Source organism: Pseudoliparis swirei, chromosome 3 (assembly GCF_029220125.1).
Source record: "Pseudoliparis swirei isolate HS2019 ecotype Mariana Trench chromosome 3, NWPU_hadal_v1, whole genome shotgun sequence".
Lineage (NCBI taxonomy): Eukaryota > Metazoa > Chordata > Actinopteri > Perciformes > Liparidae > Pseudoliparis > Pseudoliparis swirei.
The window spans coordinates 7,974,152-7,992,595 of NC_079390.1; the positions used below are offsets into that span (position 1 = coordinate 7,974,152).

Consider the following 18,444-nt stretch of genomic DNA (forward strand, 5'->3'; position numbering starts at 1 on the left):
TGGTTCAAGTTTTTTTGCATTTTAAGAAACAAACTAATACTCGGCTCTCCAGATGAATGCAATATTGTTTGATATCTGGCTTTTTAGATTTGGTCATCTATTTTTTCATATTTACTACATTCAGACGTATCCTTACCCAACGAGCTCAACAGTTATCTCCTTTGTTATTTACACACAAATAAGAATATGCTCCACTCAAAGCTAAAGATCGTAGGTTATCAGGCCTCACTCAGTCTGAGCAAGACACTGGCTCTGTTGGACATCTCAACGAGTAGGCCGAACCCTTTTTATGACAAATAATACTCAATACGTTGTGGTTTTGCAGTTTAAATCAAGCCGTACCTTAGAATTTTTATTAAAAATCGATCTAATGCCTGGATCCTCCGACATGGGAAAGACTCGCCTGACAGCAAATTCTTAGATAGGTGTAATGTTGTTGTTGTTGTTGTTGTATATCTTTACGGCTGTGGTTGAGCTAACTCTACTTTGACCTCAGGCTTGCTCTGACTCTTACATCTGTCCTACCAGCTGAGACGCACTTCTGAGACGGCGTCCGTTTCCCCCCCGGGCTCCTCTCCTCTCCTCGGCTCCCCTCACCGGCTCATCTGTGTAAGTTGCCATGGTTACGCTGACACAGCTGTGGTGACACCCTCAGCTGTCACATCGTTCAATCGAAATATAACCGACAGCGACAGACGCACAAAGAGTCCCTGAAAGCTCTTCCTGGTCTGCTATCTGTCCCCCTGCCCCCCCGTGTGAGCCTTCATACGAGGGCGACTGCAGCACCTTCAAGCATTCGTCACTTCAGAACCTTTTATGTTGATGTAACCGTCTCACCCGGCAGTCTGTTTTATGTTTATGTTTATCATCACACCTCTCTGTATTTTCTGTTTGTCCATGTTGCTTCCTCGACCTGTGCGTCTCTTTGTATGCACACAGGTTTTTTTAATACAGTTTTACATTTCCTCTCCTCTCTCCCTCTCTCTCTCTCCCTCTCTCTTCCAGTCTAAAGCTGATGTTTTGGACTATAAGCAGCTTGCAGCTCTGCCTAGGGTCAAAGCCATATATGACATCCAGAGGCCTGACATCATCCCTTATCAGACCGACCATGCACACACACACCTCTCAGATGACACTCTGGAGCGATACAGCTGCGGACAGGTACACACACACACACAAAGACACACACACACACACACACACACACATACACCACTCAATAATGAAGGTTACAGTGGGCTAGTCTGAGTTTGTTACGACAAACAATTTAATGGCAGTAAACTGATCACTTTTGTTGTCATAATAATAAGAAATATATATTTTTCTTCTCATCCAGTCATTGGGCTCCATATCACCATGCTCTCATGTAAGTCCATCCAACTATTTCATTCCAGAGGTTTGCTTATGGTAATAGTTGTACTTGGAATCAACGTACTTGGAGGTATATTAATGCCGATTTAGGAACGGTAAAGACGGTAAAGTTGATTTTGAGGGTTCGACTATCTGCAGCAGGGATCGGCCCCAAAGGGCCAAACACGAGGCATGTTGAATACAGTTTATTATCCACAGCACTATCTGTTGGAAGCCTTCTGTAACAGTTTAGCTGTTTTGTAATAGTTGTTTTCATCCTGTCAATCCAACTCCCCTCACCTGCCTCTGATCACTCCCTCGTTAGTCCCTCATTCCATTCACCTGGTCCTCACGCCCTTCTCACCTGCAGCCCATCCCCTCATTAGTCCCTCACTATTTAGCTCCCTCACTTCCACTTGTCCTCTGCCAGGTTGTCTTGTGTTTTCGTGCCAAGTTCTCCAGTGTTATTAGAGTTTATTCCTGACCTGCCTGTTCTGACCCTGCCTGCCTGCCCTGACCTCTGCCCCCTTTTTGGACTTGTTTGCTTCTTCGACTGATCTCCCGGTTTTGACCCAGCCTGTTTCCAACCAAAGACAGTATTCTTTGTGACTCCTGTCTGAGTCGTGCTTTTGGGTCCACTCTAATAGCGCCATGACACCTTCATTCACAGAGAGCCACCGACACGCTTTAATCTCCACATCAACCTCTCTCTTGTATTGGGACTAAATTCAGGGCTCCAGACTGCGACCAAATGGTCGCATTTTGCGCCTAAAATTAGACACAGTGCGAGAAAATTTTTCATCAACTCGCATGCGACCGCGACAATTAGTCATAGTTCTTTTTTTTGTTAAATATTTTATTTGTGTGTGCACAAACTTGTTCTTATTCTAGTGGTATTAATGCCTGAATGACTGGTTTGCTAACCGACGTGGTTAACTAAGAAGAAGAAGAGAGGAAGACGAAAGGAAAAAGGGCAAAAAGTGTGTTGTGTGTGTGGGTGTGGGTGTGTGAAAAGGGTAAATAGCGCGAAAGAGCTGCACACAGGGGGGCCGCAGGCAGGGGCGAGGATCCTCACGTGAGAGGCGGCCGAGTCCCGTCTCCCGTCCCCATCTCAGTCCATGGGGGCGACACTCACGCACTCCACATGTCAGCCTACAGGCCACATGTTGACGGTAAACGCATTCGATAGATTTTATTAAAGATTTTGATAGATTTAAGTGACAACATCGGTTTACAAAGTTGTTTTGCAAAAGTTAACAAAAAGAACCACGTTTTTAAACATGATGTTTTTTTCAAAAATGTCGACAAACAATAAGTCTGAGATTTAGCTTAATTTATACAAACATTAAAATTTTTTGGGATGGACCAGGAAGAGTTTAAAATAGTCAGTCTTTTGTTGTATTAAAAAAAAAAAGTGTATATATTCCCCAAGAGTTCCAAGGAAAAATATATGCAGATGTTGTTCATAATACATAAAAATAATAACATAACAACAATTTTAATGTATCAATATCAATTTTTTCCAGTTAAGTAAAAAATGTTTTTTAAAGAAATCGGTAATTTCTTTTCTTTAATGTTTGAGTTATTATTATATATGTATCTCATAGTCCAGGCACAATACAATAAATATGCAATATGCTCCTTCATTGTGTGATCGGGGTGATCGGTGGTGAGCAGCAGATACTGATTTCAGTGATCGTTGATTCGCAAAACCTGATCATCATCATCTCATCAAGATGGTTCAAACCATTGAAACGGAATAGATAGTAATATTTCTTTTGATTCCGCAAGTAATATTTTTTTTTGATGTTCTACCAAAACTAAATTCTCATTGGTGAGGGTGTGGTGGTGTGGTGTGTGTGTGTGAGCGGCTCACGCGTGTGCGCATTCGCACGCGCTCGGCGCAGCGGCGCGCGATGGCTGCCTGTTGAGCCGGGGGGGGACGGGGGACGGAGTTGATTCACAACTACTGGAGTTGATAGATAAGCTGTCTTCTGTCTGATCAATACACAACTGTGAGGTGCGTGAATGACAAGATCGACTCAGCTGCTTCGACTTCAGCAACTGCTCGCCACCCACTCAACCAGGAATGCGGGAAAAACCAGGAAAATAAAAGTAAATTTTCTGCTTAATTTTAAAAATTTTAAGTTAGTTTAAGTAAAATAATATGCAGAAAGTAGGTCTGAAATTCCCCATTATACAGTTGTACACATTTCTGTCGTTGTGTAGATTAGATAAATGTGATACACAATCTCGAAGAGTTGGAAGAGGTTTCCGTCTGTTTCCATTCTTTTTGCTCAGCTTAGCTAACCAGCTGCTCCAGCTCCATGTATATCAAACAGATATAAGGGGAATCGCTCTTCTCCTCTAACTGTTGGCAAAAACGTGACTGAGTGTCATGTCAATGTCAAACTACTGCATGTGCGTGTGTACAATAGTATCATTTAAACTCCATCTCAAAACATACCTGTTTGCACTGGCATTTGGTTCATTTGAATATTCTATGTCCTGCTTTGTATCTTCTCTGTTTATTTATTTTATTGCACCATCTTTAACTGTGTATCGTACTTTGCTCTTTTAACTGTTGAAATGTGTCGGCCCCTGTTGTTGACACATTGTTCTAATTGACTACTGTACTGCACTTTGTGACACTGTCTGTGATAAGTACAATATAAATAAACTTTTCTTACTTACTTACTATGCAATTATACAATATTAAACTGCTCTCAACACGATTAAAATGGTGTTTTGAAAGGATCCTTGTGTCGGCTCCTGTGCTGCATTTAGTAAATGAAAGCACATTCTCTCAGATGGCCTCTCTCTGTTTCTCTTTTTTGATGTCCAGGATCTCTTGGACGGTTTGGAGGGGAGAACGCGGCGTTCCTCCAGCTCTGCTTTCACTGAGTCCCCTGCACACAGTCGCCACGGAGGCTCCCCAATGCATTGTTATCTCCCCGGTAATGTGCCCACTCAAGCAGAGACACGCGTACACACACACACACACACACACACACATGCACACAGAAAGTGTGAGGTCCCTAACTGCCGACGAGCTCTTTGAGTGGATGCAACAAGGGGTGTCATGTCCCGTTCCCTGACACAAAAAGACACATCCATGTACTTCTCCAGGTTATCTGTCTGTCTGTCTGTCTGTCTGTCTGTGGGGGGCGTGGGCCATTCTGTTGCTCATGGTTTGGTTTCCCTCACTGTGATTGGCTGCGCTGGCTATAGGCAATGAGAGTGGCAGGAGTTCACCCTATTACAGTCAGCCTGAGCCCAGGGGTACCACACCCACCACCACCACCTTCCAAGCCCCCAAGCATTTCCATGTACCAGGTAGGCCGTCATCCGTAACGCTGACTGACCTCTGATCTGTTTGCTAACCTGAAATTACCCACATCAGATCGCAACCGCACACACCCTCCTGATATTTACTCATACTGAGAGCCCAGACTCAGTTATCATTAACACACATTCTAACCCCAGATCAGCTGTTCCCCTAACATACATACAACATCATTCCCAGTGAGCCTGACCATGGTAATATGACATTTTTATCAGCATTATTATAAATTCTGAAGTTAATTGTTAAAAAAGTCACAATTTGTTTTTTTTATAATCAATTAATCAACATTTATGAAGCAAATCTGCCAAATGTGAGAATGTGTGGCTTGCACGTGTTTTATTTTTGAGTACTTCTTTAGGTTTTGATTTGGAATGAACTAAAAGAAAGAAAGAAAAGTTGAGGCTGTGGAAAAAAAAATCAGTTTTCTTTCCTTTTTCACTTTATAATTTATGAAGATTCATCAATAATTACAAATATTTGTGATTTGATTTTTGATGCCCCAAGAAATTTCCCACACCATCTCAGCAGAATGAAGTCATCCGTCCGTAGAAATCGCAGCAGTTATTCATATTTCATTGTTCTCCCGCGGGGAGTCCGTCTGATTTATCTCACCGTACGAGTGCTTTAATGTAACTAACGAATGCCAGTTCATTTGATTTAAACACTTCATCAACCCTCCGTTTTATCAAGTGAAGGCCTCTCTCCTCCCTGGATGTTGTTCTGTCTTTGTTCCTTCCTTTGAAAAGGTCTTCACCTTTCACTGCAAGCCGTACATTCGGTTTCCCTCCATCCTTTCCTCTCACTGCATGTTCCCTCTGTTTTTTTCCGAGGCTGTTATTCCCCGCCAACCCCAGCAACATCCCTCTCTTCATGCTTTTCCACTTGGAACAAAATGTGTTTGGTAGATGCTTTTATACAAAGTGCCTCACAGCATCACATGCGTTTACAAATTTAGCATGGACATCCCGTTGGGAGTTGGACCTCTAACTTTAGCAGATTTAGTGGCACACTGTGCAGAACTTGGACATATGTGTAAATGTTATTTTTGTCATGCTAGTTGTTTAATTGCAGCTGCTGACACCAATTCTTTTTTTATTCACTGTAATGTGTATTGCTTTTCCAGCACTCATAACTGAGTGATTATACAGAATAATCCACCAACCAGAGCCACAAGGTCCCACATGCTCCTTTCATTTCTAGGTTTCTCCCTGTTTTCCTCTGCCTCTCCATCCAGCCCTCTATCCACCCTTCAACTGCTCTCCTCCCTCTTATTCATTCCTGTGCCATCTGCTGCTCTTTCCAGTAATACGCCTGTGAATCTGTATTAATCAGCCTGGATGCACGGCACTGTCGCCCGCCGTGGCAGTTTGTCCCCCATGCTGTCAGCTTTATGGTTAAGGAGACTGTAAATGTATCCAACTCATTTGGAGGGACGGGTTTAGTCAGGAAATCCACATTCCTCTATACCCACTCTTCGCTTTTGCCCGCCACACTCATCATTATGTTGCTTTTGTTCTCAGCTTCTGAGGAAACCAACATCTACAGGAAACCCCCCATCTATAAAAGAAAAGGTCAGTCGATTCCTCACAATGTTGTGCTTTTTATAGCTTTTATTAGCTTTTATTAGTCTACCTGTTCGTCAGTTGCTTGTCACAGTTAACGCCGTCTCAGTAAGAAACATGCCGCCGTCTGTCTGTTTGAGAAAAGATACAACGAACATCTGGAGCTTCTTATGACATTCGGTTGTCCAAAGAGAAGTAGTCAGAGGAAGTACACAAGCCCGATGCAGCCACCGTGTTTCTAATATTATGTCTGCTTTTAAATAGCAGATTGAAACCATTTGGATTCAGCTTCTCAAATGTGATTTGCTGCTTTTCTCTGTGTTATACAATTAAAGATTAGATACGTTTGGATTTTATGCTGGAGTTTAAATACAGTGTACTGAGGTTGTATGTAAAAGCTAATGAGTCAGCATGTCTTGAAGGAAGGAGGTCATCTAACTGTTAGGAAAACTCCAAACAGCCTTTTCGACGGCTTGAATTACGATACATTCCAGCTGTTTAAAAGTTACAAATATTAGTGTGTACGTAAGTGAGTAAGCGTTACACGGTAATCTGATGCGGAGTGGATTTGTGAGTAACCTTGTCATATTTTAGGGTGGATGGATAATGGAGTTGCAAGTAGAAAGACATCAACGCATCCTCCAAACTGTGCAATAAAGAAACCACCAAGTGGCTTCAACAGACATGGAAGTTTTCAATGCTACATATAGTTAGTTATAAGCCCTGAACACCAACAGGTAACTCCCACTGTATTATCACTGGGAGGCTTCATAGCAGCCCCCATACTGACCTTGATAACGGGAGCATATCTGTTATGATGTGACCGATCGATATTCAAAGTGAAATTCAGTGTTTCTGCTGCAAAGAACACGGGAATCGCAGGAATCCCCGACTTTATGTTACCTTGAAATAAAATATTTTTGTATTTGGTTAAAGTAACATTACATGCGCAACAATAAAAATAACAATAACAAAAATTAAAAAAATTGTGCCGACTTTTATGCGATTTTATAGCGCATTGCGCCTCCGCCATTGACATCGGGGGTCTGTCGCTAAATAACTCGGGGTAGCAGGCCGCCGCATGGCGGATGCGATCTTCCTTGCTTTCTTTGATTGCGCAATGTCATATGTCATATACCAGTCCGCAGCAGCCAGTCCGCGAGCGAAGGCGCGTAAGTCTCGACAATGAAATCGTCCAATGTGAATTATGAATATGTAGCTTTTTGGTGTGTATCTTAATATTGTACTTTGATCACAATATTGTATTCGAACATTATTTGAACAACACGTATATAGGCTGAAAATATAAAGGTTATCTTAGCGATAAATATGTGTCATTCTTTTTAATGTTGTCATTCTTAGCATTATATCACAATGAATAAATATCAAAAAATATAAAATTGTAAAATCTTTGAATATTTTATTGTGAATGTTGACATCATTTCGTTTGACATCGCCTGGTCATCAATGACTTCGATGCGCATGGCATCTAGAGTAACTGGGTAATAATCTACTGTAAAGTAAAAATACCTCCAAACACGAAACTGAGAGTAAAAAAAAAGGAAAAACTAGAGGAAGGGAAAGGAAGGATTGATTGCAAAAAATAACAAAGATGATTGTTGGGGTCTACGAGGGAGAAGAGTCTTAAACGAGAGATCAAACAAAAAATTGAATTGCGTCTGACACATATCACATTGTCCCTCAATTAACGAATAATAGATGATACAAAAGGGGAAGTAAAACTGAGAGAAGCAGTGCCAAATCCTCTGAGTGTGTCGGCGATCCATCAGCGCTCAGGTGGCGGCTCCTAAAGACATACAGTTCCTCACAATCACCTCTGGATGATTTACGCTGAGCTACAAAGTGCTGACAAACCTGAGCAGGCAATCTGGGCTGTGTGGGGGAGAATTTTAATTTACCCCACAAATCTTTTGTGGAGCAGTTTTCATTTCAAGGCAAAGTTCCATAATCGGGTATTTATGTTGTATATTTAGTACCGTGACGTATGGCACAGTCAAAACTCGCTGCAGCTCAAAAACAAACTTTTTAGAGCTACTCGAGGAGGCGTCGGGTTACATGACCGGACGCAAAACAACTGAGAAAGATGGCGAGAGTTTGTGAAAACAAGTGATTACAGAGGATTACATATCTGTTTTAGATGTAAAAGTATGAACAGGATTGGGGTGGAGGAAGCTGCCTCGACATCTATGCACGGCAACTGATCCTGAAAAATGGATGAATGCATTTGTCTTTGTTAAATAAATATTTTTTATATTTTTTTTATAAATGACCTCAGAAAAGAACAAATAGGGGACAGATTGCTTCCTTGTTTTGGTCCAAAGACTAAAAGTCACATTCATACATACACAGCATCAATCGAAAATATGACCTTTGTTATATGTCACCGTGTTCTCTTTTCGTTGTCTAACAAAAGCCACAAAAGCCCTTCAACAATGTTCTTAAAGATACTGCGTCCTTTCATCCTTACGAGGAAATCAACACCCTTGACAACTTTGCTTGTGCATTATATCCAATCACGTCTTCGCTGATCTTCTTTTCCGTTCTCTGTTCCCTTGCTTTTGATGCCTTCTCCTCCTCCCTTCCTCCCCCCTGCTGAGCCCTCCCCTCTCTGTAAGTAACTATGCTACTTTGTCCGTAGCTCATGGACTCCAAATCCTCAGTGAATCATTTTTAGAGACCAACAGTAAACAAACAAACAAACAAACCAATTAATTTTTGTTGAAGCAAAACATGTTTTACAATTCTTGCCCCATGGTTGACTTTTCTCTTGTTATTTAAAAAAATGGGAATCAGACTAGGAATGCTTCTGGTAAAAAAAATAAAAATGTATCGCAAATTGTGTTGAGGAATTCAGCAACTTATCTCTCTTCTTCTCTCATCATCTCTCCCTCAGACATGTCCGCCTCGACAACAGCCAATAAGAGTAAGACCAATGAGAACCTCCTCCATTCCAGTGGCCTTTCCACCTCCAACTGTAACAGCATGTACCACCCCGACTCCAACTATTACCCGTATACTGGCTCTCCTAAAGGTGCTGCTGCTGCCTCTCGTTCTGAAACTCAAACTTTGGCAACAACCCATGCTTAGAAACACATATTTACACTTCCCATCCCTCTCTTCCTTTCGTTTCCTCAATCTCTCTCTCTAGTCTCCAGAGTGAGGAGGTTTTCGTCCGGAGGAGAGGAAGATGGATGGAATCACAACATAAACAAGGTTAGAAAGGAAGACGATCCCCAGCGTCTCCCTTTTTTATATTTGAAATGTGTTTGTTAATATTTAATGAGCTAGTTAATTAAATGCTTCTTTCCAACCCCACCAGCTGGACATAATAAGGAAGGATGCTCCTCTCTCCTTCTAGCATTTCATAATCATCCATCCTTCTGTCCAGACATCAACCATCACTTTTCCTTGTCTCCTTCTGCCTTGTTCCGCCACCATCTATTGACCTCTGCATCCATCCCACTCAACTTGTATTGCTCCTTCTATCTGTCCGTTTCCCCGCCTTCTTTTCTGGCCCCTTTATTTAACCCATCATTCTCTCCCTCCCTCCCTCCCCACAGGGAATTGGCAGGATGATCCTGAAGGAGGAGATGAAAGCGCGGTCAGCTTGTCACGACAATGACCAGTGGGGGAGCAGATGCAGTTCCCGCTGTAGCAGCAGGGAGGCGCTGAACAATCTGGGATACGGCTCAATCAACGGCTGTAAGTCTGTGGTTGTGAGGGGGGGGGGTTTGTGATTTCCTAAATCTGCCAGTAAGGGTTGGTAGATTTACTCCATTTACTTCATGAGGCAAACTTTACTTCACTGTGCGTGATAGTTTCTTGGTCTTTTGTGAATTAGCACTAAATACAAAGTTGACTACTGAGGCGGATGAATGACATTTATTTTGTATTTATTTGTTCACAAACGAAAGTACTTCCAAAGTTGACCATTTATCTATTGATGGCAGTAAATGAAAAAGAAAGGGATTACCAAAGTTAATACAATTAATGTCATATAATATATATATATATATATAAGAACTGCATGCTATTAGGCATTAGTTTTAATATGAGAAAACACTTCATTCATCATTTACAAAGCATTGTTCCCCACTTTATAAATGATGTATTCACCATCTGTAAATGAAGTATTCTAAAGTTATTATAAAGTATTAGCGAGCCATTGGACCAGAGAGAGACTTCTCTCGGCCACTGCTGCCTCTAACATGACTAAATATTACAGAGACAAACAAACATAAACGGTAACCCTTTATAATAACTGCACGCTATGAAGCATTATATAATACTTCATTTACAAATTGTGAATACATTCTTCCTAAAGTGTGGAACAACGCTTTATAAATTATTTAATTAAGTGTTGACTCATACTTAACTAACACTTCATAGGCTGCAGTTTTTATAAAGAGTTACCAGAATTACAATTCCCATGATGTTCTGGCAAGTCAGACGATCACAAAATGACTTTACAACATTCATGCAACATGAATATAGATGTTGAGAAATTTCAGTTTGGACCACAGTGGTGGGCCGACTGACGGACTATAAAAAGTGGTTGTTACAAGCGTAATGTATCCATCATCTGTAAGCATTGACTTTGTAACTTAAGTCTGCGTTAGGGTCAAGAATGTGGCTCATGGCTGACATAGGATCAGGTTTCAGTTTGTGTAACGATGATATTGTGGCTGCTGTGGTGAAGGTTAGAGGTTAGGAAATGAATCAAGTCACCTTAACAGGAGGATGAATGTGTGTCTTATTGTGATGCTGAGCAAGCTGTAGTGGGGGGGGAGTGTCCCCGTAATAACTCTCCCATTGATCCCATTCCTCATTGCATTCAGCACGAGTAAGATCGGGACAAAGATGGAGCGACTGGGAGAAAGAAAGAAAGAAAGAAAGAAAGACAGTGTTTTGGTCAAATGGGAATAAAAGAGAGGGCGTTATAACAGGGGAGCCTGAGAGAGAGTGAGCGAGATAGAGAGTGAATTAAATTCAAAAGAGAGAGGGAGTGAGGAGCTAAAGCAATTTGGAGCTGTTCAGAGAAGATGCATGACATGGAGCCAAGGAGGTAAATCAGGGTCAGAGAGCGGTGGAGAGAGGGGAGATTAGCTATGGGCACCGGGAGGTCAGACAGAGAGAGGTGTTGACAATGTGGGTGTTCATTGCTGCGTAACCACTGTGGGTTGTTATTATACTGATTAGACAAATACTGAGACGTGTGTGCTCATCTATTCTTCAGAGGAGGTTCATTCCAAAATGGGATGTCTACTGTTTGATAGAAGCCACATGAACTCCCACGAAATAATTGACTGCAGGGCTCTCAAGTTTTGAAGACAGGCAAGAGTGACATTTCCATCACCACCCCACCCCCCCCCCCCTGCAGAACGAAATTTTCGGATATCAGTCAGTCGCGCGCAATTCCAGGATGCTTTATTTTCATTGGTTGCTGGATTAAATCGTACCCAGATACAACAGATACGGTTTTTTTTCTGATTGGCTGATAAGTGTCTCCTCACAGCAGAACTCCAGGGGAGCGCTTGATTCCTCCACGGTGAGGGCAGCGCGGCCAGCTCATGTTGGCGCTCTGCGGCACATTAAAACATGAAATAGCCGAGAGTTTTTTTCAGCGTGAGAAATACGATGTGTGGCGGGAGTGCGTGACGTAAGACCGAAATGCGTGAGTCTCACGCTCAATGCGTGACACTTGAGAGCCCTGTGACTGGCTGACGGATGTTGCTTCATTCCGTCGATGGCAACGTCAGTCCGACGATGAATTGTCTCAACAACGATGAATTGCCAATACATTTAATACCTACGTTTGTTTGTCCCTGAATCCGACAGACTTGTGTGATTCCCTGACGTTTCCTCAAGCGCTAACATCACGTATATGTGGTTTGAACTGATATGTCTCACTCTCAACAACTATTGGGTGGTTCGCAATGACTTCTCATCTATCGCCACCATCACCACATTTCAATTTGTCCTTTGGTTTATGACGACAACCGGCTTTTGAAATAGCTATACTTTGTTTGTATGCTAACTAGCAAATGTTAGCATGCTAACACGGTGAACTAGATAGTAAACGCGGTAAACATTGCACACTCATTGTGAGTCGCTCTGGATGAAAGCGTCCGCTAAGTGACATGTAATGTGATGTAATGTAATTATACTTGCTAAACATTAGCATTTTAGAAAGTTAGCATGCTAAAGTTAGAATGTAGCTACTTCAAAGCGCCGCTGTGTTTAAGGACTGCCGCTTATTCTTGTTACTTCAGCAATTACGATGGTGACATTTTTTTTCAAGAAATGATAGCTCTATTCTCCATTTTATGTTCTGTATTCTGGTTTGGGAAGAAGTAAACTCAAACTGCTGCACAGTCCTTTCAAATTACAAAGTCCAGTGGTTGGATGCCATCAACATATGCATTTTTAACATGAATGGCTCAATGCTGCTTCATATTTTATAAGATGTGTAGGTCGTGATGGAGATTTGTCTGCATGCCGACGCTGTCCCGGGCATATCGTCACACAGCTGATGTTTTATAGATGTCCCATCTTTATTTCCCCTCCACTGAAGACTAACTCTCTCATTTCAGTTTACTGTTTGTCCTCATACTTTTACTATCTGACCGGTTTATGAGCTCCACTTAAACCAGTCTCACACACTACACACTTGTTTACATAATCACACGGACACAAATATATGCACGTATCCATGTGCACACACACACATGATGGGTTTCTTAAATACAGTTGTAGGTTATCTACACTTCCAGCTACGTGAGGAAACTGCCGATGAAGCTCATCGAACACACATCATGTGCTATTAACTTATCCCCAAAGATCACAGAACTTCCTTGAGATGAATACAGAGTTTTTGGGCTCAAGATAAAAGATTTCCAAGATGTATTGTGATGACATTAATGTACTGTTCCGTGTGCTTTCTCCCCTCCGCCGTCACTCTGTCCTCAGCTCCCAGGTCCGTCTGCAGTGCAGACAGCGGTGAGTGGTTCATCAGGACCCCCCTAACACTCTCTTGTATCGCTGTTGCATGGATTTGAACCCAATAACAACCCAACTTGGCATCTTTGTGCATGCACACTTATATAAGGGCACAAGCATGCCATTAGAATAGAATAACAGATACGTGTGCAACTTAACCCTCCTGTTGCCTTTGGGTCAATTTGACCCGATTCAATGTTTCACCCTCCTGTTACCTTTATATTTACTAACATATTTTACCCTTGGGGTCAATTTGACGCCAGCAATTAAAACCTCCAGAAAATTATTAGAATTAATATTGTTTTCCAAGTTTAAGTGTGAGGCACTTTATGTTTGTTTGTTGACTACCGAAAGAACACCGACATTAAACATTGAATGGGGTCAAATTGACCCGAAGGCAACACAAGGGTTAAACCAAAACCATAAAGGGGATGATTTCAATGGCAGCAGAGATTATAGCTCTATATATGATGAATGATCAATTGATGAATGAGATGCTCAGGGCACACTTTGATGAAACAACCAGACACACCCGATGACTAATCTATGAGACTTATTTCTTACTTGAGAAAGAGAGAGTTGTCGATGAGAAAACTCATTATAGTGCAGCGTCTCAATCCTGCTGTGTACATCAGCCAGCATTCTACTCGATCACGGTGTTTTGTCCAAGCTCTTTGACATTGCTGTGTAATTTAATTTCCTTCAACAACAGAGTGAACAAGAAAGAGAGGGACAGAAGAGGAGAAAATTGGCAGAGCGAGAAAGCAAAAGCGAGGGAGGGCGGGGAAGTGAAAAGCAAAAAAGACAGACAGATAGGGAGGATTAGTGGGAGACTGAAGAAGAACTTGAGGGGATTCGTGTGACTCCACTGCCCTCTGCTGCTTCAGCTGAAGACGTGCAGCTCACACGGAAGGGACAGCCAATGGATGCTGGTGGTTACCAATGGTTACAACAGAGGCGTGGCCAGGCTTTAAGATTTTACTTTGATGTAATGGTGGGGTGTTCATAAAAAAATGTAAAATTATGATGGGAAGCAGCAATACACATATGTTTGTGAAAGTAGATGTACTGCAGTATTTATTTGTATTTCATGAATTTGTATTTAACCAGAGGATGTCACGGCACATATAAATGACACTGAAATGTCAATCTGTGTGTGATCAGAGTCACATTTCGTCTTCCGGAGTCTGTCAGGTGGGTGTTGGAGAGGCAGTGGGAGGCTTGAGGTTTACGAAACAGCAACAGTATTTATTTGTTCATTAAATTCTTTAAACAAATGGGATAATCGGTTTCTCCAGTGTGACGTTCTCACGAAATTGTATGAAAAGGTGTCAGAAACCTCTTTCTAATCCTTCACCAGCTGTCAGTATCAAGCGATGCTGCACTCATATTCATAAATTCAGTGTGTTTGTATCATTTTTCATGATTCCTGTGTTTGTTTGTGGTGATGTGTTTATACTTGTTCCTGCAGACTCATACATTGCCAAGTCGTCCTCATTGCCAGGCTACCGCAGGAATGGACTAAACAGGGTAAGCGACCACGCTCACTCCTTGTGTGTCTGTGTGTGTGATAGTGAGAGTACGACCACTCAAGATGTAGCAAAGTCCTTCACGAGACAGTAACTAACAACTTGATATTATTATTATTATGATATTACTTGGTGTGATAAATTATGAGACAGAAACCCCCACTGATTGGGTTTTTTAGACAATATGTTGTGATTTATTTCTGCTTTGCTCGATCTTTTCCCTCCATTTTGATGATCAAATGCATCTTCTCACTCATTCTCACTAAACTATTCTTTTGTCCTGGCAGCCTGGGAGCGCTGGTGCAGATTATTACCAGTATGACAGCAGTAATGCAGTGAACTGGCAGATCAGAGGTAAGACTATTGGACAGCTTCAATTTGCCTATTTTCTTCCTGGTTTACAATGATGGAAAGAAGGTACAATGAATGCAACAGTGAACCTGAATGATGACGGATTTTCTCTTCTGCTTTCCTCTTCTTCAGAATACAAGGTGAGACCCAGCAAACTGTTACTGAGTGAAAGGTCCGGATCAATGCCTACTAGATAAGGATGATGTGTTGTCTGTTCAAAGTTCATATTGAATTAATATTGCTCAATGACACCAACTTGACTCAGTGAAAGTTTGTAAAGCTGACTGACTCAAATATTGAAAATTATTTACAGTGCTGTAAACACTAGAAAGTGTACCAACTTCAGTGGAAACTAGGGGGTAATAATAGTTGCACTTCCTCATATTTCTCCTTGTTTTTCCTTCTACTACAATAATAATCACATCAAAGAGTAGAGATCAGAAAGTGATTCATGAGAATAAAGGATGTATGCTTTTATGAGGGAGAAGGGTTGTCAGGAATGCTCAAACAACTCAATAAGAGTGCAACTTTCTTTCTTAAACAACTACAAAATAGATTCAAACATTCAAAGTGAAAAACTTTGTCAAACATCCTTAGGTGCATTTCTCGACATTTGTGTGACGCATTGGAAAGAGTTACTAGAAAATCTCAAACCCACTCTTTTTGAAATCATATCACTTTAATGTGGAAACTATGAAAACATAAACAATGACGTTCCCAAATTGCGTTCTCCAAACCGCAGGAGCCGATCCCAGCTGACATTGGGTGAAGTCACGCTGGACAGGTTGTGGGTAGTTTATGGCACATATAAAGACGGACAATCATTCACACTCACATTCACACCTGCGGGCAATTTAGAGTCTGAGAGTGACAGCAGAATGGTTACGGTGCAAGGCCAAATATGACACAAAGTAATGAAGTTTACTAGTATTGTTTTAGTGCTGCATTTGATTAATTTTGTACAAAAATCAAACCTTTAGAATAACATCATTAGTGAAAGTCCCTTGGCGGAGCATCTGAATGCAGTCAGATTCACAGTTTCAGTGTAGTTGGTGTGACTTTTTAGTGCAAGAAATTAAATACAAGTTACTTTGTGTGTGTGTGTGTGTGTGTGTGTGTATGTGTGTGCGTGCATGTGTGTGTGTTAGATCTACCCATATGAAGCCATAATAGTGTCAGTCAGAGGGCAGCAGCGTCTACCGAGTGATGTGGACCGAGCCAGACTGGAGGTAATCTCTTCTTCAATAACTGTCTTATAAACACAGACTGGACGACCTTACCTTCAATTGAGCCATGGTTTAAAAAAAAAGTGCTAAAATATCAAATTTCAAATTTCACTTGAAGCTATTTGAAGCAATTATCTATCCACAAACAATTATCATTGACTTTGCCTGTTCTTCATCTCTCTCCCCTCCCAGCGCCACCTCTCGCCAGAGGAGTTCCACAGAGTCTTTGGCATGTCCATGTCCGCCTTTGATCATCTTGCTCAGTGGAAAAAGAACGAAATGAAGAAACAGGTCCGACTCTTTTGAGAAAAGGAAGCCACCAGAACCTCTAACCCAATGCAGGTCCATTAGGGTGCTCTGAAAAAAAAGCTACAGGGGAAGAGGAACTGAATGAAATAAGTCTCTCCTCCTCTGAGGTGGCAGAAGCGGAACTGTCGGCCTTTTGAAACCAACTGGCCATAATGGCAACACAACTGCAATGAGATGGAAAAGAACTGGAAGCAGAGCATGAAGACTTTGAGAGGCAGCGGAGGAGCCACTCTGGAGACATGAACAGACTGGAAGACAGAAAGTGGGAGGAGTCGTTCTGCTTCTCACTCTCTTCCCAGCAGATGGCAGTGTGCTAAGAGGAGCACCGGGATGGATCTGATACATGATCAGGGGGACCGTAAGCTGAATACTTCTTCCCATACTGAGGGTCTGCCACGCCACACCGGAGACCGTTTAGGAAGAGAATAGGCTGGAAGACATCCTGACATGTTAATGTGCAAATAATGAAACCCAAAGGTTGTCTTCTTTTTTTATACTGGCATGTGTTTATTTAGATGTCAGTATTTCTAAAGCCATATGAGTGTTTAAAGTTCTTGTTCATGACCTCAGCAGACTGTACAGTTCACTAACTGTAGGGTTTATTGTTAAAATAATGTCATAGTAATCAGGTTTTAGCACTATACACGTTAAAATAAGACATCTTTGTTTAGCTTTTTTTATTCACAGCAATGAACGGTTTTGTTAATTAACAACTTGCAGCTGCCCAGGATTTTCCACTGATGAATATTCAGACCATCTGAATGCAGAGAACACACAATGCTCGAAGGAAGGAAAGGAAGAGGTGAAGGAAAAAAGGACTGAGCACCACGTAACAACGGAAGGAATGTGAGGAGGTAAACGAAGAAAGATAAAAATGGTTGTCACAAAAGTCAAATGTAAAAAGATTTTGGTAAAAGTGTGTGTGTGTGTGTCTATAGGTCCTCAACAATTCAGTATAGCACACAAATAAATGTGTTTGATACTAACTTATTTTTTATTTATTTATTGGAGTAACATCTATAATTTGCAAACCTGTATCTGTAACTACAACTTCTGAATAAAGGACTCAAGCATCACTATTTTATTATTTATTGCCTTCATTAATATTTTGGACGACCCCTAAATATACATGAGTATGGTTTGTTTTCGGCTTTTTTATTATTGGCTCAGTGGTTTCTTGAAGGGATTCAAGGGGTTCTCCAAGAATATCTAGAAATGTTAGACTTCATTGTAATTTGATTCTGAATTTGTGTTACCTTTTTGGCCTTTGATTCCACAATACAAAGCACTGTTTCATTGTGACATCTCATTACCAATTGTCCCCTCTTTAATTTATAGAGGCTCCGGGATGCCAAATGATTCACTAACTCACTTAAAAATGGCACACGTTGAAGAAATTATATATTTTGGTTTTACTTGTACACTAATGTATTGTATAAAGGCTACTATTCGGAAGTGTAATCGATAAAATGTCATCACATTTTATAAAGTCACGTTTTGAATACTTAACCATAACCTTTAGGGGCGGCTTTAGCTCAGTGGGGTAAGAGGGCCGTCCTTCAACCGCAAGGTCGTGGGTTCGATCTCTCCCCCCATAGCTGCAAGTCAGTGTGTCCTTGAGCAGGCACTGAACCCAGTTTGCTCGGTGCTTCACACGCAGCCCACTGCTCACTAAAAACTAAGGATGGTTGAAGAACAGAACTAATTTTTCCCCTTGGGGAAAAAAGTTTTATTTTTATTTTTTTATTTTA

The 18,444-nt window shown here is 41.4% G+C and overlaps 1 protein-coding gene across 1 annotated transcript in view; it reads left to right on the plus strand.

The window, feature by feature from the left end:
* LOC130210782 (actin-binding LIM protein 3-like) overlaps window positions 1-17,769 on the plus strand; it is a 46,155-nt gene extending 28,386 nt beyond the window's left edge. The window contains exons 9-23 of the mRNA XM_056441269.1: window positions 529-609; window positions 1,006-1,161; window positions 1,337-1,366; window positions 4,196-4,307; window positions 4,582-4,686; window positions 6,217-6,267; window positions 9,173-9,310; window positions 9,428-9,492; window positions 9,840-9,981; window positions 13,249-13,278; window positions 14,750-14,808; window positions 15,095-15,161; window positions 15,291-15,298; window positions 16,307-16,387; window positions 16,577-17,769. Of these exons, the coding sequence (XP_056297244.1) occupies window positions 529-609; window positions 1,006-1,161; window positions 1,337-1,366; window positions 4,196-4,307; window positions 4,582-4,686; window positions 6,217-6,267; window positions 9,173-9,310; window positions 9,428-9,492; window positions 9,840-9,981; window positions 13,249-13,278; window positions 14,750-14,808; window positions 15,095-15,161; window positions 15,291-15,298; window positions 16,307-16,387; window positions 16,577-16,690 (1,239 nt within the window). The 3' untranslated portion in view covers window positions 16,691-17,769. The remainder of the gene's footprint in view (window positions 1-528; window positions 610-1,005; window positions 1,162-1,336; window positions 1,367-4,195; window positions 4,308-4,581; window positions 4,687-6,216; window positions 6,268-9,172; window positions 9,311-9,427; window positions 9,493-9,839; window positions 9,982-13,248; window positions 13,279-14,749; window positions 14,809-15,094; window positions 15,162-15,290; window positions 15,299-16,306; window positions 16,388-16,576) is intronic.
* The last annotated feature ends 675 nt before the right edge of the window (window positions 17,770-18,444 follow it).